This window comes from Tachysurus fulvidraco, chromosome 2 (genome assembly GCF_022655615.1).
Source record: "Tachysurus fulvidraco isolate hzauxx_2018 chromosome 2, HZAU_PFXX_2.0, whole genome shotgun sequence".
Taxonomy (NCBI): Eukaryota; Metazoa; Chordata; class Actinopteri; order Siluriformes; family Bagridae; genus Tachysurus; species Tachysurus fulvidraco.
The window spans coordinates 36580274-36607400 of record NC_062519.1 but is presented as its reverse complement, the minus strand read 5'-3'; the positions used below and the strand labels follow the sequence as shown (position 1 = coordinate 36607400).

General features: G+C 36.6%; 2 protein-coding genes across 6 annotated transcripts; both read right to left on the bottom strand.

The window, feature by feature from the left end:
- Positions 1–1486: 1486 nt before the first annotated feature.
- LOC113653713 (claudin-34-like) lies at positions 1487–3870 on the bottom strand. The gene is made up of 2 exons (XM_027163494.2): positions 3674–3870; positions 1487–2510 (listed from the first exon to the last, which is right to left on the bottom strand). The coding sequence occupies exon 2, from the start codon at positions 2342–2344 to the stop codon at positions 1562–1564; it is 783 nt and encodes a 260-aa protein (XP_027019295.1). The 5' UTR covers positions 2345–2510; positions 3674–3870; the 3' UTR covers positions 1487–1561.
- A 160-nt stretch (positions 3871–4030) lies between these two features.
- On the bottom strand, positions 4031–25089 carry shroom2b (shroom family member 2b). Of its 5 annotated transcripts, none has more exons than XM_047809934.1 (10): positions 24508–25088; positions 21092–21240; positions 12256–12384; positions 9815–12137; positions 9152–9234; positions 7977–8462; positions 7488–7653; positions 6456–6728; positions 6069–6370; positions 4031–5783 (listed from the first exon to the last, which is right to left on the bottom strand). In XM_047809934.1, the coding sequence occupies exons 1-9, from the start codon at positions 24724–24726 to the stop codon at positions 6098–6100; spliced, it is 4101 nt and encodes a 1366-aa protein (XP_047665890.1). In that variant the 5' UTR covers positions 24727–25088; the 3' UTR covers positions 4031–5783; positions 6069–6097. The 5 variants fall into 5 exon arrangements, with proteins under 5 accessions (XP_047665890.1, XP_047665892.1, XP_047665891.1 ...); XM_047809936.1 differs by lacking the exons at positions 21092–21240; positions 24508–25088 and adding exons at positions 12703–12720; positions 13012–13111; positions 14306–14579 and having other exon boundaries at positions 4031–6370; XM_047809935.1 differs by having other exon boundaries at positions 4031–6370; positions 6456–6725; positions 24508–25089.
- Positions 25090–27127: the final 2038 nt, after the last annotated feature.

Below are 27127 nucleotides of genomic sequence, written 5' to 3'. Positions count from 1 at the left end.
ACCCATATAATATTTTGCCATTTTATTCAAAAAGTATAATATTTAGTAAATCTGTGGGATCATTTATTTTTCCATGTTTTTTTCAGAGTGAATTGAGTTATTCATGATCTGGGGGTGTATACATGGCTGTACTTTATTCATTCGTATCAGTTATACTGGGTCACAATGTTTTTACCCTTACCCTTGCTTTGGCTTTTTATGCTTTTTTCCATATCTCAGCCTTGGGGGTTATCTATATTATCTAGAGTCTGTCATTTGCATTATATTGCAGTATAAAAGTCTAACTTTGTGCACTCAATAAATTCTCTTTGACCCTTTGACTACTGGTGAAACTGCAATATTTTTCATCATCCAGAAAAATTTCCAAACGTTTATTGATTATGTAGTAACTACAATGAAACAAAGTGAGAGATCATTAAAAGAAGATCAAGAAAATAATCAACCATCAGGCTTGAAACATGACTCATAAGAATCTTATGGCACAAATGATATCTCTGGCAACGTTTTTGGATCTTTTTAATCTGAAAATACTTTTGTGAATCCCAAACCAAGGTCTCATTACTGCTGTTATATCAGTTACATCAGCTCCATTGCATTGTCTCTGAAAAGACTATTTTAGGACTATTTAAATGGTATTTTAAATATCTAAAAAGAATATATTTTACTCTGGTCCCAAAGCAACATTGTAAAATGATCTACAAATAGTACAAAAACTAAGGAACCCTTGAGTGTTCATTCCTTTTATATGACTTTTATATCCTTTTTTATGAATCAAACATGTCATACTTATTCATTCATTGTTGGACTTAACATTGTAGAACATTCATGAAACAAGTTATCATGTACACTGTAGCAGCTATAAGCAGTCCTTTCCACACCAGTTTCTTACAGTCATGTTACAAAGATTCCACAAAGAACAAAGTCCTCTATCCTGAAGTCTGAGAATTTAGACTTTACAAATGTAAGAATTTGTAAGAATTTACAAATGATTTTTGTAGAGTTCAGTCAAATGAGGCCCCTTCCAATGATGCATGCTGTTATGGTAAATGCATCAACACCTTCTGACCAATCAGAATAAAGTTTTCAACCACTGTGTTTTAACAATATACATAAAGCCTCATTTACAATAACATAGAAGTCAAGGTTTCTTTCATTGTTTACATCTCTCCTTTGACACTTGTGTAAATTTTAAATGAGTCAAAAGCAATTTATATCCATATAAACCTACGAAACATAAAAATATATAATTCCCATGGCACATTTAACAGGTGCAATGTGCAAGAATACATTAAGAATATAGTTCACATTAAACATTATTCGCTTTGGTTGTGCATCATTGTGAGCAGGTTGCAATGGTGTCAAATCCCAAGAGGTAAGGATGTTTATGAATAACTTCCCGATTACTGTCCTACCCCAAAGGACACACTTTAATTGTGCAAAAATTGTTTGCCTTGTAAACAGTCTGACCCAACCTCCCTTCAAAAACACTTACATTTCAACGCACGCTCATATTACCAAGCATTCACAGAAAGAGTTTATGATTGAAAACCCACATTCACATTTACCCGTCTTTTGGGGACTGGAAAGCCAGGTTATCAATGCCGAGGCTGTTTATTCTGTCTTGCTCAGGTTTTTGCCTGGATTTTACATGCACTGCCATTTCAGTTTCACACAGTCCACCGTGGTTCTCCTTTTTCCTTGAAGGTTTGATTTTGGAGTTCAGTCCTTCTGGCAGCTTATAGCACAGGAACACTATTCCACTTAATACCACCAAGATGGACGCAAAAATTCCAACAGCGATACCTGGACCAACATACTGCTTATCAGGAGCTGGGGGCATGTTGAAGTTAGGTGGAAAGTTGATGGTCTGGTTAGTCACCACAGAGTTTATGTTCCAGTAAAGAGGAATTAATGAGCTCACACCAGCAAGTAACATAAGTCCTCCACCAAAGGAAAAAGGCAGTGTGATAGATCTAGCCTCATTAAGTCCAAAGTAGACGTTTCTGAGTCCATAAATGATGCTGGAATTAGCAAAAAATCCCAAGATAAAGGCAAGCAGCATGAGCGCCTGGGCAGCAGCGATCTCATTAGGCATGTAAGGGTCCGTCAGTTGCATCCGCTGGCAGTACATGACCTTGTATTCAGGTGTGACAATTACACTGGTGTAAAAGCACACCTTCCAGATACCCACCCAAGCCATACCAGAGGTGATGACAGACAGGTCGGATACCTCCCACACCCTCCACTCCACCAGGCCGATGGCTACAATGGTGAGAATCCAACCAACCGCACCAACCCATAACCCCACAAACTGGGCATGGGCAGTGTGTACCAGGTATGGCATGATACACTAGCTTCTACTGCCCAGTGTATGCCTTTTTATTTTCCTTCATTGTCAGGTAAAGTGTTTACTCCTCCTAGCTGTCTGGCAACTATCTAATAGTCATCTTTTTTGCAGATCCCTCTCGTCGTGTCTCCAAGATACCTGACAAAACACACCAGAAGCGTCCCTTAGGAGAGAACAGAGGAAGAGAATGAGCTAGCGATAAAGAGAAGGGAGGGGTATGTAGGCGGTTGAATTAGCAGGAACAAACTGGGTTGTTTAGGGAAGCAAACACAAGTAAAAAGAAATACATCAACAAAAACATTTTCCACACATTTAAATATAAGTCTAATATTAAATTAGAATCTTTGTATAAAACTTTGTATAATAATCTTTTTGTACTTTTTGCAATATTTCATATGTTCTGTAAAGCTGCTTTGAGACAATGTCGATGTTAAAATTTGCTATACAAATAAATTTAAATTTAATTGACTTTTGTGCCAAGCAATAGGAAACTGCCGTCTATTTGTACCTCACTTTAGTGATGCTATAAAGCAATAAATGATGACAAAGAAATTTACTCAAAATCTATTTCTTCAAGTTAAACCTGCTTTTTTCTTTAAGCTTTAAAAATTAAATTTACAGCACATCATATCAGCCATCTCCAGACAAGCCAGTAAAAAAACAGAACTGTTCCTTCTAGTAAAATCAACCTCTCTATAGCAAGTCAGCCATGTTGATTAAACATCACAACAACAGATTTTATTAGCAATTTCATATACCAGGAAAAACAAATCATTACTACTGTCATTTGTAGGCATGTAAACCTTACAAGGCTTTTAAATTTAGAATATGCCTACGTTTTATTTAAAGGTTAAATATTGAGATATAAAAGAAAGAATAATCAGTCTGTCAGATGGTCATGTTTCATTAAGTAAATCATAAGAATAAGAAAATCTGCATCTAAAATTGACATGGGTCACAGCAAAAATAAACTAAATAAATAAATAAATAATATTAAAACATTTTAAAAAATTGAAACTCAAGTATTCAAGATTTAACTTTTTAATTGATGAAAATAGTTGACCACAAGACTAGCCAGCTGGCAATCAGTCATAAGGAAAATATTAGAGTTGGCTAGAATTAGAATGCTAGATCACATTAGCACGGAAATTATAACTTAACTAGCTAGCCAGTTTAACAAGCTAATTTACAAATCTGCGGTCATCCAACATAAGGTAAAATCAGACAAATATCTGCCTTTATGAGTTATATATAAAACAACAACAAAACATCTAACCAAAAAAAAAACATGCGGAAAATATAGATGATGGGAAACATATTCCTCACCTTAAACAGACTAATGTTAGTATTTAAACCGTGATGAAAAGCATAATGGCGCACCTGAATGCCTCACTTCCTCCTCTATTCAGTAAATACAGACATAACTACATTTGTGAATTATTAACTTAACATACACACTCCTCCCAGATGCTGGGGCACGACGTCCTCAATAAAACCATCACAACACCTACGCCACCGACATTGTAAAGGTCAAACATTGTAAAGCTTTGTGAAATGCTATAATAAAAACTTGGCAGATGATGCAAACATTATCAAACTTCTATCATCAAAGCAATAAAATAAAATATTGTGGTGTAACAAACATGAAATGGGGCAAGAGGCCAGTAATTTTGACAAATCATATTAGATAAGTCACACAAAGTTTATTTGTTTCAAAGGTGTGGCATTTTTAGGAAGTCAACATAATGTAAATGTACACAAAATTCATTTATAGTTTGAGTGACTTACAAGAGTACTTCAAAGTCTGTCAATAAATGCGTTCTGCTACTAGTTTACTAGAACACAGACTAAGAATACAGAATACTGAGAATACTGTCAATCCGAAAACTCTTCCGAGGTTGTAATTTAGTACGAACAGCAAACAGACAAGACCATTTTTGTAAGTGCTAATTAAAAAATACCAAAAGAAGCTGAGATTATACTTCATCACCCATTTAATGCTGAAATTTGAAATACACAAGTTCATGCTTGGCGTGTTCAGAGTTTTATGTTGATGGTGGAGTACATCATCTGGGTGTTAGGATCTTAAATAAAGTGCTATCTCTGTTGTGGTTGCACAGTGACTTGACTGAAGCTTGTCCCTTTAAGACTCTGTCATATGCAGAGCTCCGGGAAGTTTTTAGGAAATTTTGGAGTCAACTGTTAGGAAAAAACAAGGTTGCGTCATACTTAAAATAGGCCATGACCTACTTCAAACTTAATATATTCTACATAGATGTAAGATATACATCTACTGGCCAATTTAATATTGGCCAGCATCTCAGCTCATTCATAGAATTTACAGCATACAATCAGCCAATTATCTGGCAGCAGTCCAGTGCAAAAATGTATATAGCTACATAAATATGCATATAAATATACTTCACCTTCAACGGTTTACATGCTGTAATATAATACTTACTAATTTATAAACATCATTATTATATTATTAATGTACAATATATATCAATATCATTAAAATGAAGTTTATCCACTTCATTCAGGTCATTCTCTAAAAATAAATTAAATAAAGTAAAAAATAAAAGCTCACAGCTTAGAAATGTACCAGCTAAAGTATGTCAAGGATATATCAAGATGGAAGAGGTTAAATAACAAATCATGCACACTCTCAGTCAGGAGGTTTCATTTTTGTTTCTACAGGTATCTACTACATCTGTATTGTACAATATGTGTCCATTTCCATGAACAGTTTCACCAATTTTCTCTGTGGTAAGAAAAAACCTTTTAAACTAACTTATAGTGGACATTTGCATAAAGTTATTGTAGTTACAGGCGCAAAAACATTTCTGAGGTATGTTGAGGACGTGATGTTTGAGGACGTGGTGGTTTTGAGCAAGGCCCTTAACCTCACCTGCTCCAGGGGTGCCGCACTATGGCTGACCCTGTGCTCTGACCCCAGGCTCATAATAACCTGGGATATGCAAAACCCTAAAGCATTTCACTGCATGTCATACTCTGCATGTGACAAATAAAATTTGAATTTGAATTTGTTGTAGGAATGGGATAGGCATCTTATCCAAGAAGTATTCCAGCTTCATAGCCAGCATTCCTGAGATAGACTCCGTGTCCATCATGACTGACCAAAATAAAACACTTGCTGAATATGAAAGAATAAACAGTTGAAGAGAATTTACAGGATTTTGTAAAGGAATTTCTAACTGTAGTAAAGCCACAGCTAACGGGAATGATCTATTATTACATGGCTTTAATATTGGATAAAACTCCGGCTTTCTTTCTCTCAAACCCCTCCAATCCTCAGAATTGTATTATGAGAGTGTTACAGCTGTAGTTTTCAATTCCTATATTTGACAGAATTCAGCATCTTAGCTCAGACCTCAGCATCAGCTTCTTGACTTCTTGTCCTTTCTTTTCTTTTCTAACAGGGAAATTCACACGTTATAAATGCAGTAAAAAGATCTCTATAATTGTTGACACTGACACTATGCCTCTCAAAAGATGCAAAGACACAGCAATCCAGAACAATAAACTATAATGCATCACACACACACACACACATATATATTTTTCTATATATATATATATATATATATATATATATATATATATATATATATATATATATTACTCAATATAAATACTGAGTAAATTCCTCACAGATTACTTGCATATTTATAGAACAGTCAAGATGCCAATCTGTCACCTTTCAAAATAAATGAAGTTGAATTAAGTTTAGTAGCCCAGTCTCTGCTCCAGAGGCAGGCTGTCCTTCAAACACTTTAGCTGCTCCTCTCCCAATTTTATCCGGTCCTCAAGTTTTCTTTGCTCAATGATGAGTGCCGACTTCATCTTCACAAAGTGCTGGTAGTCAGCAAGGTGTTCCTCGCTCAGGTAGCTGGCCAAGATATCGTAGACCAGGCGCTCCCTTCGGTCCAGGTTTTCCTTCAACTCCTTGGCGTCTTCATGCTGGCGAATCAGGAGCTTTCGTTTTTCTGTTAGTGTATGCTGTACACAAAAATAAAATAGTGCTGTAATTAAAGAAGTACAGTAGTAAGAGAATGCATTTGATATGATTTTGAAGATGCCTTACCTTCTCATTAGCTGAAACACCATCCTCCAGGTTATTAAGAGCATTTTCCACACGTGCCAGTCTCCCCGACAGTGAGAGCAGTAGGCTGACCACCTTGTCCAGGTCTCCGACAAACATGCAGAACTTGTCCAACTCATTAGGCTTGCAAATGGCCTGCACTGTGGCCTCCACTTCTTCACCCAGGGTGTTGTTGTCCTGCATGTCCTCCAGAAGACTTTTTCTGGCCTCACGTAGTACCTGAAGTTTCCTGCTCAGGCTGTCAATCAGCTCCTGCTGCATGGACAGACAACAAGTACATGAGTACACATGAGAATCATGCATAACAGAATTACATGGCGACTATAAATGCGAGAGCTGGTTTTGTACTGAAGCTGCAAGAGTAGTGTAGCTAAAGTCTATTTAATTCAAAACAATTGCTAAATAAATAAACCTCAAGCCAAATCCAGTTCTTATAGTGATTTCACTGAATTGCTGATGTTTTAGGGATTTAATGTAATTTTATAAACATGCACAAAACTTTACAGTGTAGCTGGAATCACTTTCATAGCACAAATTCGGATTTCTTTTCGGATTTCTCTATATTTATACTGTAGGCCTACAATATATACACAATTTAGAGAATTGCACTACTGTTGGGTTTTAACTATAGTAGCACAGTAGCTAGAGAGCAAAATGAGAGTAGCAAAGATCAGAAACTAATCTTGTCTTGGCTGAGTGACTACAGCTGAGTGATGGGAGCAAGTCATGGCCTAATGGTTAGAGCATCTGACTCGTAATCCTAAGATTGTGGGTTCTATTCTCAAGCCGGCCATGACTGAGGTGCCCTTGAGCAAGGCCCTGAACCCCCCAACTGCTCCCCGGGCACCACACTATAAATGGCTGCCCACTGCTCCGTGTGTGTGCACTTTGGATGGGTCAAATGCAGAGAACGAATTCTGAGTACGGGTCACCATACTTAGCTGTATGTTATGTCACTTTCACATATTGCTAATGAAATGTGTTAAAAGCTGCAGTGAGGTGGCTATACTGTACCTTTTTACTAGCCAGATCATATTCAAGTTCATCTTCAGAGCCCTGCTCCTTCATCTGTTCTTGCATGTCTTTCATCTTAATCAGGAGCTCGGCTTTAGGAGCTGACGTATTGTAGTATGAAGAGCTCGTTGCTAGGGAGGCGGACGCCGCCATTTTGTCATCGGCTCTGTAAATCAGATATAATCTGAGTGATTAAAAAAAATCTAAGTGAATGAAGAACAGATCCAAATGCACTGAGATACACAGTGAAATGCAGTCATTTTTAAATGTGTAATACAAAATAATTATTAAGATTGCAGTAAGATGTCTGCTGCTGTCCAACAGAAAGTTTTAACTTCAAAAATGCTAGTAGATGAAGTAATAGTATTACACCAGCAGATGACAGTGTTTTTCTTATTGATCCAGAAACAAGGAAGCAAACCTAAACTCAACAAACTAATATTTAGTACATCATATTCTCTCTCATATTCAAACACAGCAGCTACTCACTTCTCTGGTGGGGTTTTAGGAGACTGTTTTGAAGCTGATTTTCTCCTCTGCTGTAGGCCCTCTAGAATCTGTTCTCCTTGAGGGTAGATTCCTTCCATTAGGTCCATAGTGGTCTTCATCTTGCTCTGATCCAAAATGTCTACCAGACTCTTATCCATTCCCATAATATCTCTGGCTAACTCTTCTGTCTTCTCATCCTCCTCAGATAGTCCAATAGCAGTTGCACCCAGCTTCACTGTCTCTGTGCTGTCCATCTTCTGGACCTCAGAAAAACTGAATTGCATGGCCTGGAAAAGGGAAGGAGGCTGCTCTGGAGAGCAGGGTACGTTTAGTTGGTGTGTAAAACCTTTATCAGTGCCACCAGGTGACTCATTGGGAAGCAGATAATTCTTATTTTCTGCATCAGAGATGCCTTCTGCATGGACAATCCTCATAGGAATGTTTTTAACAGCAGAGATGGGCTCTGTTGCGTTCTCCATCAGGTTACTACATTGGGATACAGATACCTTGTTAGACAAAATAGCAGCACATCATAGATAACAATAAAAAAGCATATCATGTAATATTATTCAGAGCTAGTACACAGAGCTACTCTAAAATATGGTTGATCTGATTAATTTTCCATTAGGGAAAAGCAGTGCCAGCTGTAATTCAATGTTATAATGCCAAAGTGCAAGTGATCATAGAAACTTATTTCATGGAGGTTACGCAAAATTCTGTTAAAATTAGTCAGATATAATTTTTGTCAAATTAGTAAGAACAATAAAATACTTCTGTTATTAGAAAATCATCAACTTTGCAGTAGTTAAAGTATATTCTATAATATTCTTTTTTGCAACAATACACATCACTCTACCCCATCATTGATTACAGTAAAAAAAAAAAGGGTGGCTTATCCAAGGTGAGTAAAACTTATGAGAATTATGATTAAACATTTATTTCAATGAGAGTTTAAAATATTACCATAGAATTTGACTTCCTTTCAGTCATAAAATGCAGGTTTCATGTAACATTTGTATTTAATCATTTTGGCACTGCTGTACCTTGCTCATATTTCATTAGAACTGTGGTGAGCTTAAATGTTATACAGTAGATAAAAAGCCAAACCCTTTAGTATTGTGACAATTTATTTGGTGACTGTAACCAGGTTTTGTACAGTTCAGCATAATACAAACCTGTCACTATAAATTGTCTCTGGGTCTAGGATGTTTTCTGAATGAGTTGCTACCAAAGGCTTCTCTGCTGACAGACTGATTTTCTGTGGGGAAAAATAAGAGACATCAGTTAACAATTTTACAAGTTTAGACACATTGAGCCCTAAAACAGAACAGTATTATGGATCATGATTTCTAAACTTCTAAACAGCAAAGAAAGCAACAAATGAACAAGAACCAACATATATAGAATGATGATAGCTTGTTTGATCATTCAGAAAACATACAGTGCAGAATTGACTCCTGTCACTACAGTATAATCAGCAAAACTTTGTTGTATTATTATATTGGTAGCTTTTTGCACTGTACCAGCTCTTCGGGTTTAAGCAGCAGTACAATGACTAATTTCATTGTGCAAAAAAGAAACTTGGCTTAAATAAAAGCCTGTAATATGAATAATGGAACGAGGATTTAGTCCATTTTGTTGATTATAGATGTAGAATAGATGATTGCAAAATATACAAGATGTCAACTTTATATTCTAAATCAAGAAGACTAAATGAAGGCAGAGAAGGAACAGCGAAATGTAGACCACTAACAGGCCAAATAACTGACATCATTTCAGTTCAGTAAATGCTGACTTTATAAGCAAAAAAAAAAAAAAGAAAGAAAAGAAAGACTTACTTCCCCATGAAAGTCTGCTGAAGGAGAGGACCTGGACCTTTCATGAATACAGACTGTGCTGCTGCCTTCTTCTATCCCTGAATCCAAAATGTTCTCTGCAGAGTGATATCTGCTGGATGTTCTTCCCCCTGTTGTCTTCTTTTGCAAGTTCCATGTTGCCTCATATTCTGCAAAAGTGCCCAGTCGCTGCTGCTCTTCAGGCGTGGTGTAACATTTGTTTGAACTGAACAGCTGTTTCTTTGCAGACTTTATCTCAGTTTCATCCACAAGCAAAGAAAACCTGTTTTCTCCTCCAGTGATGCTTTCACTGGGGTTGAATTGGGAATTCTTTGGGATGGGTTTGGAAAATGTTGGTCTAGAAGCTCCTTGAAAGAACCTAAATGTATCTACGAATGATCCAAGAGTTGCTTGTTCTGAGGTTTTGTCTCCTACACCTACTTCATTGATCTTGTCAGGCTCTGAGAAAGAATGGACCCTTTTGTCCAGGGAGAAACGTTTTCGACTTCCAATGCGGGAGACATTTCCATTGGTAGATTTTGTGGCTAAATGACCATGAAATGTTTCATTCCCAGAAAGCTCCAGATCTCTCCTTTTAAAGGATGTGGCCTGTAGAACCCTGGCTTGTGCCTCTTTCAGGTGGTCCTTGTAGGTGCTTGTAAAAGATCCATCTGAAGAGGATGTTGATGTCTCTGTGGACTTCCAGACCCCTAGTTCCTCCTCAAATTCACCTGGATAATTTAAGGTAGCTGCACTCCGACTCTTTTGCAGCTGGGCTCTCTTTTCTTGAATCTCATTGAGCAAAATAGTGGCATAACGGTCACTTCGTCTTCCTTGCTTACCACTAATGGGGTCGGGTTTTTCTTGTATTAAGCACCCTTTTGTTTTGATCGTGGTACTCTCAACCAGAACCCTGTTCTCCTGAGCTAAAGAATGTAACAATGGGGTCTTCTGAGGGCAGATTTTATGTCCATTCTTGGATATCCAAGGGCCATTTTGGGTATCTTTATTTTCTCTGGTAAAATATCTCTGTTCTGCCTGTTGATTCACTATGTTGTTGTTGTGTTGGTTCTCAGAAATTGATCCATCCTTCCACCATTTATTTTCCTTCTCTTTTTTCACAGAGTTAGTCTTCACTGTTGCTGGACCTGAAGCTTCTAATTTCGGAGGACCGACTGTATGTTTATAGCTTTTGTTCTCAGATGCCTGCAAAGAAGTTAGAGGGTACTTTAATTTTATGGTTCTTTGATGGTTTACGGGGTTCCTGTCACTGCTACTGTGGGTTGGATTTGATTCTGGCCTAGATTTATGCTCTTCAACTCCATCTGAGAACTCCTGTGTGGGCTCTTCAGAAGTAATGCAATAGTACCGATAATTAGCCATTCCATAAGAGCTGTTGTCAATATTTGTGCTAGACATAAACCCAGTTGTACTTCCAGTTTGCTTCTGGAAACCCTTATTAGTGGGAAGATTTTGCAGGCTGTGGTAGTAGATGCCCTCACTCTGCATTTTGGGTGCAAACCTGCTCTTGGGATAAGGGTAAAATGGACTCTCATCACTACGCTGCCGTTGGTGTTGAGGCTGACAAGAAAAAGGGTTCTGACCTTGTCTTACGTCAGTACTAGATAAGGAATAAAGCTTTGTGGTATTCAGCTCATTTGAGCAGTAGTCCGCAGCTGATGGGTATACCTGAAGAAAATCTTTCTTAAATGTTGAGTTGTAGCTGTGTTGTGATTGGAGTCCTTGTTGACTAAAATTGTAATCATCAGCCTGCCTGCCTGTAACTCTACTATAGGATTTCTGATGGGAATGTGTAGGTTGTCCATGTGAGTATGGGATGCCTAGTCCCGTCTCATGAACTTTAGTTGTCATGAAACTGTCATTGTGTAAAGGTGGAGCCGGGGTGGGTGATGAGTAAGCCACTGAAGATGTCTCTGGAACATGCCACACAGGGTTAATATTTAACCTCCCAGAGGAGAAGAATCTGGAGCCAGTCTTGTCTTCGATCTTAGGGCTGATACAACCTTTATTACTCACAGGAATCTGTAGGTACTTGTGGTGTTCCCTTTGGCTGCCCTGGTAAAACGTGGACTCTGTTGTGGAAGCACTTTCTGACAAACACTGTTCAGGGGTACAAGAAGAAAATCCCCTAAATCCAGAGTTATGATTATCACCAACACTTGTGGTTGCTAGATTTTCTGCTCCACTATGATGTGAGTTAGAGGAGTGCTCTAGAAGTTCCATGTTGCCCACTGAGCTGAACTGGCATGACACACGCTGCAAATTTGTCTGGCTCCAACAAACAATGAAGTCATTTGATGATGAACTGAAAAAGAAGATAGGGATATTGCAACTTTATGAGGGACAGTTCAATACATTAAGTTAAAAGGGCCAATATGAAACAGAACACAATGAGGTTTTGACGAAAACGTCTGTAACCTCACTCTGCATCACACTTTGTCTGCCACACAGGTTCAAGCCCAGTATTATCTTCAATCTCATGAACTTCTGAGGAATTCTCAGCGATGTTGGAAGAATGCCAAGACTGAGGTCTGCATAAAGGTTCATTCTTCCTAAAGGGTAAACAGAGAAGAGTGGTTTAATAGATATATTGGTGTGCAAAATATTCCATATTCTCACTGTGAAGTAATTAAAACCAATTAGATTTTTCAATTAGATTTTTCAAGATTGGTGGTATTCATTACCCCCCCCACACACACACACACACAATATGCAAGGGACTACCAAGAAGAATCCCATTCTCAGTCAAGCAGCAAGGCAACTGTAATCCCCGAATATGCATGTCTGAGTGTTAATATAAGTATCTCTAAAATAATTACTCTAATCACACAAGATAATTCTGTAAATCTTTACTGGTTTGCAACACATACCCTTTGGCCCGGTTTTTTCTGAGAAGCATGCAAGATATGAACAAAACACAACACATCATTAGTCAGAATCATCAATCAAACACAATGCAGCATATCTCTTTGGAAGAGCTGGATTTAAGAATTCAAACACAAATGGCATCATCAGAATCAGAGTAACTGCTTGCTTGCACATAAACAGTACAGCTACACCACATGAAAGTATAGTAGATGCTGGAATACGGAAGGGCACTACACTACACAATAGAGGCTCAGGCTACTTGGGATTCAGAGACAAACTACAGTATGGAGGGGTCATTTATTACTAAATACCTCATAGAACTCTGCACAATCTTCATTAGGAGGTTCCTAGCCATGTGTATGTCACTTTCTGCAGGCATTGTTTGTGTTACAATATCCACCATTTATGTTCCTGTACAGCATTGGGGAAGAGAAACTGCTCATATAAGTGTAAATGTTGACATTTCCATGTGCTAGTTAATATGAAACTTAGTGTTAAGGTGTTTTCCAAAAGAAAATGAAGGTGTTTTCCATAGGAAAATGAAGGTGTTTTAGAATACCACACTACTGACTAATATTCGTGGACAGATTGTTATGTAAAATTTACATACAAAATGTAAAAGGCATTACAAAATGTAAAAATCTTCATAAAATCATCTAAGACAGAGAACAAGTTCAGTTAAACAGTTTGACTGTCAATGCTCAAATCAATTGTTAATTTCCCAATGCAGTATTTACAGCAAGCAATTTTTTTTATCTTAGAACCATGGATTTTTGGTACACTGGTGAAGTATAAAAGCTATTTCTAAGCCTGTGAGCAGTCCAAAGAACCACCTTCTACCAAACCATGTGACGTCAAGTGTGAAAGCTGGTACTGTGTGTCGAGCAATGTGATCTGCTCATCTTTTCACATTCTTTCTACAGTAGCTTCAGGTTTTGTGATTACAGGGAAAGGCAGAACAACTTATTGATATATAAAACAAGGCATTCTTTGTACTTGTTTGCAGGTTTCCCTGCACAAGGAAATGCCATGAATCAAAAAAGCAGTAAAGTGTTGGTCCAAGGGAAAAGAAGATGAAGCAGATTATTCACAACTGTGAAGAGTATAAACAGTTATCTAAACGAGTTATCGAGTACTGTTCCACTTATCGAGTACTGTATCTAGATGACAGAGCAAGCCACCAATTGACCATAATGCACCAAGACTCTATGTATAAAACAAGGAGATGATCTTTAGCATAAATTGAAAAGCAGATATGAAAATCTATTTTTCGAATGGTTAAGCTTAGGACCAAATAGCCAGTTGTAAGTTTTAAAAAGATAAAAGTTTTTGTTTTTAGGTGAGTGCCGAATATAATTGGTAAAAAGACAATAAAGTAAAGGAGCACAATTAAACACCTAAATGTTTTTTGCCATGGCAAATCCATTATAAGACCTGATTTATATAAACAGATAGAGTTTTGATGATTCTTTTAAATAATGTAACATTTACACCGACAGCAGAAACTCTTGTAAAACAACAGACATGATGATACAGAGTACCTACAATGAGACCAAAGTCCAAGGACTGTTAATGACTTACAAAAAAAAAAAAAATCTCACTTACCAAACAGTTATTGCATAAGATTTTGCTATTCCTTCATTTTAGTTTTGCAAATAAACATGTGCTCATTTAGCACAAACACAAGAACATTTTTGCTTTTCCTCTATCCTGTTAGAATGCATTAATGCTTTGAAAGAGTCCCATGAACACCAGATCCTTCTGGAGTTGAGAATCTTATATCAATCCCACAAGCAACTCAGGACAACAAGCCAAGTGAAATGTAGGCTGACCAATAGACAATCAACCCCTACCCCATACTCCCTCCTACACACAACACACACATAAACAAAAAAGCAAAGCTTTGTGTGTGTGTGTGTGTGTGTGTGTGTGTGTGTGTGTGTGTGTGTGTGTGTGTGTGTGTGTGTGTGTGTGTGTGTGTGTGTGTGTGTGAATAGGGGGTAGGGGGATTATGCTAGAGATTTAGCTCTAGCAACTGAGGATGTTCAGTCATAAGTGCTATAATCTGCTTCTCTGGTTGGTTAATGGCTTATAAACAATCGAATTGCTACATGAGTTGTACTTCTGAGTGTTATAAATGACAAAAACATATTCATTAAGTAAATAGTAAGCTTTCTACAGGGGTGCACAGGGACACATCCTTAAAAAAAATCATGTAACGGTGTGGGAAAACACTTCAGATGTCACTGTGGCTTGTTAAATTCTTCATTAACTGAGTAACCCTTTAGTTATTTTGTAGCCTCAGCAGCCTGTGTGTGGGATACAGAGCAGACATGAGCCTGGACAAATTGCTGAATAGAACTACAGAGACAGCAGACAAAAAAATGCAAGCATAATCAGAACACGGCTCACTGGCCAGAGGGCACATCCAATCTGGCAGACCGACCAGACAGAACATACTCAATTCTCAGTATCAGATATTTTCTTTAACTTGTATCTCTTAGTGAGTTTACATTTACATTTACATTTACAGCATTTAGCAGACACCCTTATCCAGAGTGACTTACAACTGAGCAACTGAGGGTTAAGGGCCTTGCTCAGGGGCCCAACAGTAGCAGCTTGGTGGACCTGGGGTCAAATGTCAACATAACTGCTCATTAGTCTTAGTCATAAGCACAGGGCTTGTAAACAGGAATTAAATTAAGGAGTGGGCACGATAATGATAAATTTATGATAGTAAAAATAATGAAACAGTATATAATATATTCTCTATGTTTTATATTATGGCAAAACTAATAAAAATGATGTAAATTTAACGTCAGGCAGTTGACTGATATAGATAAAATATTACAGAGAAGCCTTTATGTCTTTCAATTATAAAAACACTTCCACATGAGAATGTTAACAAATGATGGTTGACCCTATTGATGATCCCCTTTCAGACCGAAATTTTACACATGGCTTCAGTGACACATCTGTAACAAGAAATCAGTTACTGAGATGTCCAATAAATGTACACATTACTCCAAATGACATATGGCAGAACCAGTGTTAAGATGTGAATGAAAGTGCATCTTATCTGTGTGTGCAATAGTTGTTTAATGATTGACTGGTATTAGATTTTTAGCTCTTCCATTTAATAGCCCTTTTCACCAAAGTGTATTAACTCCAATATATGATTTATCCAAAATTCACATTTCACTGATTTTAGTGTTGAAGATTCCAAATAATAATTTTAGAAAAACTAGCCTATAATATCTGATTGCTGAAGGTTTAGACTTCATTCTAACAAACTTTAGGATCACAGTGTTTACACAGGACTGTCCCTCTGAGGTTTAAAGGGAAGTGTGTAGCTCAGAGTCTCCTTCATATTTTTGTACGGTCTTTTTTTATACAGATTATGAAGGTTAAACAACACACATTTGATATGTAAATTTCAGTGTAAATTTGTTAGTTCTGGCAGAATGTCACTGTAATTCCAATGACATTTCTATGATAACATACACAGACTAATTGAGACTGTTCTACTTAAAAAAGTGTGTGGAAATGATTCAAAGATTTGAAGCACTCTTCTGTGTGAATATGGCAGGTCATGGGCATGTGGTAGCCTAGTGGTTAAGATTTTGGGCTACCAATTGGAAGGTTGTGAGTTCAATCCCCGGTCCACCAAGCTGCCACTTTTGGGCCCCTGAGCAAGGCCCCTAACCTTCAATTGCTCAGCTGTATAAAAAAAATAGATATTGTAAGTCGCTCTGGATAAGGGTAATGCTGTAATTGTGGCAGTAATTGAATCCTGTGTGATCTCCACTACTCCTGTTGTTATGTGACAGGTGCCAGAGTATCTAAGGACAGCCCGAGAGGAACAACAAACATGGTGGCTCATTTCAATGTTGCGTACTAGACAATTAGACTGCAATAATTTCAGCTATGATTTGTGTAAAAAAAAATGGAGAGCCCAGTCAATTTTTCTTTACGTCTTGTTGATAAGCTTTAAAAATCATTTTCCAGTTAATAACCAGTGCTATCACTGTGACAATTGACACATTGATGTACTTTGACTATATGTCGTATTCTATATATTAAACAACCTTAAACAACCTCAAACTGAATGAAAAGTTTTCCACTTCTCATGGAAAAATATATATTTCACATTTAATCTTGACAATATTATGTTTGCGTTTTACTAAAAATATTGTTCCACAAAACATTACTATTACATCAAGCATATAACTAATGTGATGAAATACCTGCTCAGTTGAATGAATCAATCAATTCTTCCAAACAGGTTGGCTTTAATGTACATAGAGAAGTGCTTTAAAGAAGTTAGTGTCCTTTACTGGATTACTCTGTTCCCAAAAATCCCCACCAAAGCAATGGGCTCACACGAAACAGCCAATCCTGTGGATCCACTGGACTCATCTAGGCAGTGGCACCAACCATTTTGCTAAGACACAGGGGGGTGTAAGGTGGGATTGTCTAGGTAAATATCATTCCTATTCCATTTATACTCCAGCAGTTTAAGCAGGAAAAGTCTAGTCATTTGTGTGATAGAGAGAGAATTACATAATGTTTAAAGAGTACACCATGTAAGGTGTATTCATTTAGTTGTGAAATTTCACTGATTTCCCCCTACGATGAGGTTTCTTCAGCTTTGCAGGTTATAATTGGATTCTGAACAAAGGCATGAGTAGCCAGATCAATCTAGACCTATCTGTGTAATGAGTTAATAAGCATAGTAAGTTATTATAAAGTCTAATAGGGTGATCTATTTCTATACTGTTGTTGTTAATGTTTAGGACATGGTTTTAACTCTTGGACTCTTATATCATATATAAAGTGGCTACATTAAATGTGACCAACTGTTTGTTGATCACATTTATGTGCTCACATAGTTGATCACAACTATGTGAGCCTTGCCACACCCCTAGGTTCCACTGTTTGATCCTTAGTTTGGGTTAAGAGTTGAGTTTTGCAGTCTCTCAGTGTCCATTTTCCAAGCTTTGGATCATGGCTGATCCAAAGCTGCAAAAATAATTTTATTGTGATGAAAGGTGTGACAAAATAATAAGGGCTTAGTCATTTCCATTAAGTACTTTATCCTGATCAGGGTCAATACCCTCTACATTTGTTTCTAACTTTAATATACTATAATGCCAAAGTTTGTGAACATCACACCCCATACGTGAGTCGTGGTTGCCGCAAAAAGTTGCAAGCAAACATTTGTCTAGAATGGCTATGTATGCTGTACACAATGCCCTTATAGAAAACACAAGCTCAATATGGTTTGCCAATACTGTATTGGAGGAACTTACAGTAAGTGTCCTGGTCAGAGTCCTGAAAATTGGAATGCTTATTGTGCCACAAACCTCCACGCCTGACATCAGGGTTTGACCCCACTAATGCTCTTCTGGCAGAAGAATCAAATCCTCACAGGAATGCTTCAAAATCTAATGGAAAGCCTTCCCAGAAGAGTAAAACTTCTTATAACAGGAAAGGAAGGATAAATCTGAATGGAATGTTCATCCAGCACATAAAGGTGTGATGTTAAGGTGTCCACATACTTTTTTGTTATTCTCTCCTGCACCAAATATTAACTGTGGTAATTAAAATAAAGCATTTACCCAGTGTGTTCATATTAAATTTATAATATGTATATGTTGTTCAATTTATATATTCATTTTTGCTGTTTTTTTATTAAGGACACAATTATTGAATGGCAAGGTGGAAACAGAAACTGAGGAGTGACTTAGTATAGTTTTTCATCTGTATTTACTTTTCATTTGCACTTCCTTGTCTATTTGTTGCTATTAGACATCTCACATATTACATTTTTGATTTAGGTTATATTTTTATTTATTTATTTATGTTTTTTTAAAATGACCCTCACATGTTTTGGTGAGCGGGTGGTGGATTGGGGGTTTTACTGTGTTACTGTTTTACTCTGTGATCAATAAAGTATCTATCTATCTATCTATCTATCTATCTATCTATCTATCTATCTATCTATCTATCTATTTTATATAGGGTTCAATAAGCGTATTACATGTTGGCAAGTAATTTGAACATCATTAACCTTACTGTTAACATTAAAACATAACTCTGGGCAATGATCCATTACATCCTCTGAACATTCAGAGCTTTTACCACTAGATGGCCCAAACCATCCAGTAACAAAAGGCTCATTCATGAAGGGAATCTGTTTTCAAACTTGAATATCAAGTATCCTATGCTCTGTAAGACTGGTCATCAAGTTACCAGTAATTATGCTAAAGTAACATGCTGTGGTGGTCACTAAGAGACACTAAGAACAACAATTTTCTTAATGCAGCTCTATAATATCACAATGATTAACTAAAGAATAATGACAAAATTAAATGACACTTAAATTAATATAAATAGACACTGCTACACTTATAAACCTTCCACTTTCTTTTTCTTCTTGTTTCAGGCTTAAAGCAACATGTAACACCGTCTTAATTAATATATTAGAAATAGAATTTTCAATTACAATTCCTCCCAACAGTTTTTGATGGTATCATAAGTTTGTGACCTAGTGAACCAGTGTTTATGTTTTCTTATGATAGAGACTTTGAAGCACTTTTGTACATTGCTCTGGATAAGAGTGTCTGCCAAATGCCGTAGATGTTAAGTGTAAACATAAAGTTGTAAAGAAAATGTACGTTTTCTCACAGGACATCAGATGACCTCAGCTTCGCAACAGCTCACACAAAGCCCAGGGGGAATAAGCCATAGCAGTGGTGGACAATGGTTGACTATTTGGGCCTCTTTTGTGCAATGACATAAGCTCTAGCAGAATAATGAGGACTCCTTTGTTCCACTTTGCTATATAATGGTATAATCCACCTGCTTGACTTACTGACCAGTCATTTTTGCCAGCTTGAGTGTACAACCCACACTGGGTGTCTCATACATTCAGACAGCACTGAAATATCCAGATTTAGACTATAGGAAGTCAAAAACAACAATTCTGAAGATCCTCTCAATCTGCAACAACAGGTAGACAAGAAAAAATTGCAATAGGCAGGAACACAAGAAAGAGCAAAATTGGACTGTTTTTTGAACCCATAAATAAAGATGCAAATTAGTGCAATAATACATCGGATCTCCTCCAGAAGAAAAAAAACTTAAAATTTGTATTTATATACAGGATTAGAAATGGAATAATGGAATAAAGTATGTTATGTAACAGTGCATGGTACTGTACATAATATGTAATTTCATTCTAAACAGAAGATTTACTAAGTTTGAAAATGTATGCAGAAAAAGATAAAAATATCAGCAGGCAAAGATTAATCGAGTTACCTGAAAGTGTGTGCACTTGGCTTAAGCATGACTTAAAATAAGTTTATTTTTAAAGGCACATAAAACCTAAATCCTCACACTGTGGCTTGAACTCCTGGTCTAAACTGCTTAAAGCTTAAACTGCTTTTTATAAATCAAATACTAGTTGGACATTCTGAGGTTCAGGATCAGACTAGATTTTTAAAAATACGTTTCTTGAAAAACACAGTTACGATTCCCTTTCATTTTGGGATGTAATAGCAATGTAGAAGCACATAATGGCATCCGCACAAACTATTTAAATACAGACTCTATATTGCTTTGGATAAACAGGATATCTGCTGGTCCACTGTGGTTTTTCACCAACACACCCTGCTTTTTAACCTCAGCTTAAACTTTGGCCTAGAAAAACCAAGAATCTCAAAATAGTAACTATTCAGGAGCGCACACAAAAAATTAATGTGCTTTCTCATGTCATAATTTACATCTTAACCAAAGAGAGAAAAATCAGACAGTTTGTTGATCCATAAAGCATTTAACTAGAAACTGGCTTCATCAGGAAGTGAAACGTGTGTGATGATGCATGTCATCAGATATGTAAGGAATAAAGTTTCATGTTTTATTCAGCAAAGCTGCAACTCTTTCAATGTGACCACTTTTACTTATTTAAAAATGACAGTTCACACCTTTTATCCACTTGTGGCTATTTTTAATGAGGAAAATACATTTCACATTATAGTAGCCAAAAATATTTGTTAACTCACGATCATCTTTTTTCACTATCTTAATGTTAATAAGACAAAAACACAGCCTATTACAACATAAAATCAAAATACAAAACCATCTGTCCTAAGACTTTACAATTACAAAATGTAAAGAAACTGCTGGATTATAATAACAGTAACATCTCAGAGTTTACAATATTTTTTTTTTGTTTAATCAAATTTCTATAATGTCATAACTGACATCCATTAAAAACATGGGCTCCTCCACATACTAGTCTTTATTTATCCCAGCATGAGTAGGTGAGTGTGTATTAATGTGTATAAGAGTCACAAAGCATCACAGTGTGTAAGGATCAATGCCTACCGTTTTAACCCCAATGCCAGAGTTTTGAAGGAGCTCTTCACTAGGCAGATTGCCTCCTGTCTGTAGCCGCTCAGAGGAATTGCATTAATACTGACAATTTCATCACCGACCTGCAGCTGGGCTGATGCCGCTCGACTTCCCTCCTCCACCTGCATACACACACACACACCAGAAAAACTGATGATATAGATGACATGTCAACCCCATGCACTGTAAACTGAACAAAGTGATGTAACAAGGATGGGTAGTAGTACCTCAGTGATTAAGATATTGGACTACTGTCAACTTCAACTCCCTAGAACCACCAACACACTGCTAGGTCCTTAAGTAAGGCGGTTAACCCTCAACTGATCATTTGTATAAAAATGAGATAAATGTAAGTTACTCTGGATAACGGTGTCTGCCAAAAGCCATAACAAGCTATACAAGTAAACAACAATTATGATGATTGTTTTCTAGTTTTATGTTCATGCAAGGTATTAATAAAGTACAGTATACATTTATTACACAGAAAAGAACAAACACAGAGCCATCACACTATCAAAATATCAAGGTCAATCGCTTCAGACTGGGATCAGCAGTTTGTGTGGCCACCCAGAGTGTGTATAAGATAAAAGTATAATGGAACTGAATATTTCTAACTTAACAAAATAACAATATATTGTTGGTAGAAATGAATGTCTATTTGCATCACAGCTCAAAACTATTAGTTTTGATAAACGTCGAGGTTAATGCCTACAGAACTGATCAAAGATCCAATGTGTCTCTCAGTGTTCAATGTCACTGAACTAATTTATTATAAACCTTTTGATTTACAAATAGACATCTACACATTTGAACCTTACACCAATGTAAAAACAAAGTTTGCTCTGAAAAGAATATTTTCTTAATAACCCTTATAGAGTAATGCAAAGGAATAAAAACAAAACTAACTGTTAAATGCTTAATAGTATTAATACTGTGCAATAATAGTAAGTTCCTCTCAATAGAATGGGACCATGGGTTCCTGAATAATGTTAACTCTAAGTGTTAATTTGACAATGACTTTTAGTGACATGGAGAAAACAGAGCTTTGTTGCCTGACGTCTGGTGGAAACGCTGGTCATTGCTGATAAATTTGCTCTCTTTATTTAATTCTAACCACAATGACGATAACAGCCTTTTTTTCCCTCACTCATCATAGTTGTCATAGTTATCTAACAAATTAAAAAACCACAGACACAGTCTAAGCACATGACAGTGATAAGAACACCAGGCCAAAACTGCTGTATCATCCATACAATAAAGAGAGCAAACGGCAACAACAAATTCCCAGTTCCTTAAATTTATATCACAAAAGGACTGACAGTAAACAGTATATCAGCTCTCATCCACAGGTTGTTATATTACTTCCCACAGAAAGAAATGCAACCCGAGTTGATGCATGGTTAAAATTTTAGCACAGTGAAACTCTACCCTGTTCAGGAGCCCATGTTCCACAATGCATGATCTCCTGTGTTTTTGTGACCAGACCTCTTTAACCTGATGATATAAAAAGCTATAGATTACAATCCCATTATAAAATGTGGGATTCAAATGAGTTCTTGTTCCTCTGATAGGTGCAAAAACATCTGTGCAGTCTATTAAATCTCATAATGCATAATATTTTAATCCTAATAAAAAAATTGGTGCACATAATGGCATGTGCTATAGAATTTTTTTTTGCCCTAACAGCACATCCTGAAATGTTTTATTCCTCTCATACAACAGCCAGTGCTAATAATTGGAGTGCACACAATTGCTTATTTTTTATTTTGTAATAAAGGTATGCAAGGAATGCAAATACTCTGCAATTCTAATTTCAATCTCAATCTTAAAATACATTGATATGCAATTAAAGTAGCAGTAAACTGAAATGCCAGATCTTTGTTTTCCAGGATATGGAAGCACACATTTCCAGAAAAGTCTAAAATATCTCAGGAATTTTAATTACAACCAGCCTGTTTATTTTGGAAACGTTTGCTCCATAGTGGACATGGTGAACCCTTTGGTATCACCTACAGCCCAGAAAAATCTGGACTTCATGTCATAACTAATTCTATGATCATTACATGACCTATACATTGATCTACTTACTATATACAACTATATACAATGGGAACTGCATCATATTTGACTGCATCAAATGAGCGCTGAAACGAGCTGTAAGTTCAGGGTAGATTTATCCTCAGGTGTGGACAGGATTCGAAACATCCTGATATAAATAATTCAGTGTCTTCGCAGAAATTCAACAAATCACATACATTCATTGCTAGCTTCTGGCTCTGTTCATTTGGCCCTTTTGTCTGTCAAACATCCTTCAAGGAGACTTTTCAGCAAAGAAAAAATATAAAAACCTAGCAAAGCACACAGGGTGGATCTGCTCTAAACACTTTCCCAATTAGTACGCATTAGGGAACCACAACAGATTCCACTCCTGTCAGCCAAAAACAAGAATCTGAGGGCACAAGATTCTGAGTCATTCAAAGTGTACATGAAAGACTAAAAACCAATAAAAAGGTTATCTTTTTATGATCTTCAACTAACCAGTTTTGGTACATCTGTGCCCCATGATAGCCCCAATGTGACCCACTCACCTTAAGTTCCATAGTTTTGTGCATGCTGAGATATTTTTCTGCTCACCATGGTTGTAAAGAGTGATTACTTAATTTAAATTATTATATTGATATCCTTCCTAGAATCCTGGCCAATTACCTCTAGCCTCCTTTATCAACAATCCATTTCTACCAAAGGACTGTTTGGTTGAAGGTTTGATTAGACAACCACATACATTTACAGGTGTACGGGTGTTCCTAGTAATGTGGATAGTAAGTGTACATTTTTAATTGGTATAATATTAGTTTTAGATAATGTGGATCATCCACCCTTCAAGCTATAGTTATAAGTTTACTATAGTAACTATAGTATGTTAATATAAACACATGAAACTAGCTTATAAATTAACCACATTCTTGCGGAAAAAGTAAAAGACCTGTGTCTTAAAAGACCTGTGTCTCCTCATTATTTAATAAGAAGGTGTATGAGGAGAAAAGACACAGGGTTATCGTTCACATGCAATTCCACCTGCATGTAACTATAGAATATACCTTAAACTATCTTTTAAAAAAAACCTTAATTAATTAATTAATCTGACAGAGTTGCCACTTCATGAAAATGAAATGCCTGTAGAGAAATAAACATTTCTAAACACAGTACATAGTAGTAAGTTATGTACAAAAGAATCCTATTTACATGAAGGTTTGAATAGATAAATACATCTCAAATATCCATGGATATGCAGCATAACTCAGCTTAAACATAAATATCATGATATATATCTTGTCCGCTGTCTTGATATTTATTTATTTATTTTTCAGTGTGATGGTATTGTTCTGTACCTTTGTAATAATCAGTGGTTCTTGGTGTTCCAGACCTCCTCTCAGAGTAAATCCCCATGGAGCTCCTCCAATGAGAATAACATCGACCAGCAGCCATTTCTTCCCAACAGGTCCAGCGTGCTGCTCCATGGCCGTCCATGTGTCAATGTCTTTAATGGTCTTAGACCTGTACTCTTCTGATGGAGCGTCCAATGTTGGACATATACCTACAACTTCCATGGTGCATTTGGAGAGAAATATCCGCTTGAGAGAAGATGCTGACAAGTGCTGCAGTGTTGTTGTTCATACATCTCAGCAGATGTTGGGACCAGGAGGTTTTATGGCAAGATAGTAAAGATTAAATGAAGAACTGAAGTTTAGTATCCTTTAGGATGGTACGAATGCATATAACCAATCAGAAAGTATCCAAACCAACTTCCAGTCCTTTTTGATACTGTTGAACCCATGCAATAGCCCAGTGAAATATCTTCTGCTGTACAAACGCTAAATTACTGTTACACAACAGAAGTTAGAGGCTATGTGTGTATAACTAAATTTAATTTCGCGTAGCAGACACTTGCTGTGAAGTTTTTCAGTGTTGCACTAACAGCGCTCTCGTGTGCCCCCTGCTGTTGTAACAATATTACAACAATAGTAGCATCATCATCATGATCATCTTAATAATAATAATAATAATAATAATAATAATAATAATAATAATAATAATAATAATAATAATAATAATAATAATAATGTTATATAAAAGTATAAGAAAAGTATCATTAATGAGGGACGTGGTAGCTGAGTGGTTAAGGTGTTGGGCTGATGATGGGAAGTTTGTGAATTCAAATCCCAGGGACACCAAGCTGCCACTCCTGGGCCCCTAAACAAGGCCCTTAACCCTCAATTGTTCAGCTGTAAAGTAGTTCTGGATAAGGGCATCTGCCAAATGCCATAAATGTAAATATTATTTTTAATAAGAGAGTATGAAAATATTTGTATTATGTAAATCTAATATCAGGGTCTATTTCATTTTATTTTCCTTTTATTTATCATGTACTCAGTGGCACCCATGGAAATATATTTTGTGGGATAATTTAGTGAAGTGGGGGGCACGGTGGCTCCACCAGGGTTGGGGGTTCGATTCCTGCCTCCGCCTTGTGTGTGTGGAGTTTGCATGTTCTCCCTGTGCCCCGGGGGTTTCCTCCAGGTACTCAGGTTTCCTCCCCCGGTCCAAAGACATGCATGGTAGGTTGATTGGCATCTCTGGAAAATTATCCGTAGTGTGTGAGTGAATGAGAGTGTGTGTGTGTGCCCTACAATGGGTTGGCACTCCATCCAGGGTGTATCCTGCCTCGATACCCGATGACGCCTGAGATAGACACAGGCTCCCCGTGACCTGAGAAGTTCGGATAAGCGGTAGAAAATGAATGAATGAATGAATTCAGTGAAGCCAGTTCACCAGCATATTTTGAGATGGGGGGAAACCAAAGGACCCAGAAGTAACCCTGAAGAAAAAATAATTGTAATGAATTAAAATTTATATGCCACAATTTGTTGGTCTTAGATTTCTCACTTTTACATTATATCTCATTCTGTACTGTAAAACAAAGATCAATATCCAGCTATTGAATAATATTTGATCCAAAAGACTTCTTCATACATATAAGCCAATAGGAATGTATGTACAGTACTTTGCTGTGTCAGCTCCTTGTATGAGATTAAGGATGGGTGATTTCTCATATTCTAATAAATCATATCTAACTAATCCACCTTTCATCATCCACTCTCCATGCTGCTCATCCTATTTTCTTGACGTCATTTGCCATTTGTAACAGTTGTCCTAGCAACCACTAGCATCCCCCCAGAGAGAGAGAGAGAGAGAGAGAGAGAGAGAGAGAGAGAGAGAGAGAGAGAGAGAGAGAGAGATCTATGAATGAGACAAGTTTAGATGTGGTCTCTGTACTATTTACTATATTAATTTCTAAGATTGTTCTTTCATTGTAATCTAAATATATTGCTACTGTACATATATATATATATATATATATATATATATATATATATATATATATATATATATATATATATATATATATATAAAACACAAGCACACAAGTTAGGGGGGGGGGAAATACTATATTATTCAAAATGTCTACATCTCTCTATCTGTCAAACAATATGAACCACAGATGGCCTGGATATGACAGCGACTGTATTGAATAGGTCATCCTCTTTCCATGGTTATTTATAGCCCTTATGTCTATTTTTAGAACATGTACAATTGATGCTTTATTTATTAGGGCTCCAGTCACGTCTCCTCTCCCTCTCAATAAACACTCAGGGATTTATTCAATACACAGACCTAAATAACATAGCTAGTGTCTATATGTCTGCTTTAGCCATTACTGCCTACATTTTGTCCAAATTATTTTTGTAGAGATCTTGAATATCCTAGAGATCATTCAAGATAATAAACTAGAATAACCTAGTTAATTATCTTGAATATATGTTGAGATAACAAGTAATATGGCCCTGAGACACAAGGATAGAGCAAAATATGTCATACCTTTTCTGACCTTTTAGAGTACTTTATATATTACGATTTTTGGTTTCTTAATATTAGCAATTATACGTTATA

Excerpts from the sequence above, each read along its gene's own strand:
- LOC113653713 (XM_027163494.2), bottom strand. The coding sequence starts at position 2,344 with ATGCCATACCTGGTACACACTGCCCATGCCCAGTTTGTGGGGTTATGG.
- shroom2b (XM_047809934.1), bottom strand. The coding sequence starts at position 24,726 with ATGGAAGTTGTAGGTATATGTCCAACATTGGACGCTCCATCAGAAGAG. Across the intron at positions 12,385-21,091 it reads CTGGCATTGGGGTTAAAACG|GAAGAATGAACCTTTATGCA; the intron begins GTAGGCATTGAT and ends TTTACCCTTTAG. Across the intron at positions 7,654-7,976 it reads CCTAAAACCCCACCAGAGAA|AGCCGATGACAAAATGGCGG; the intron begins GTGAGTAGCTGC and ends TCTGATTTACAG.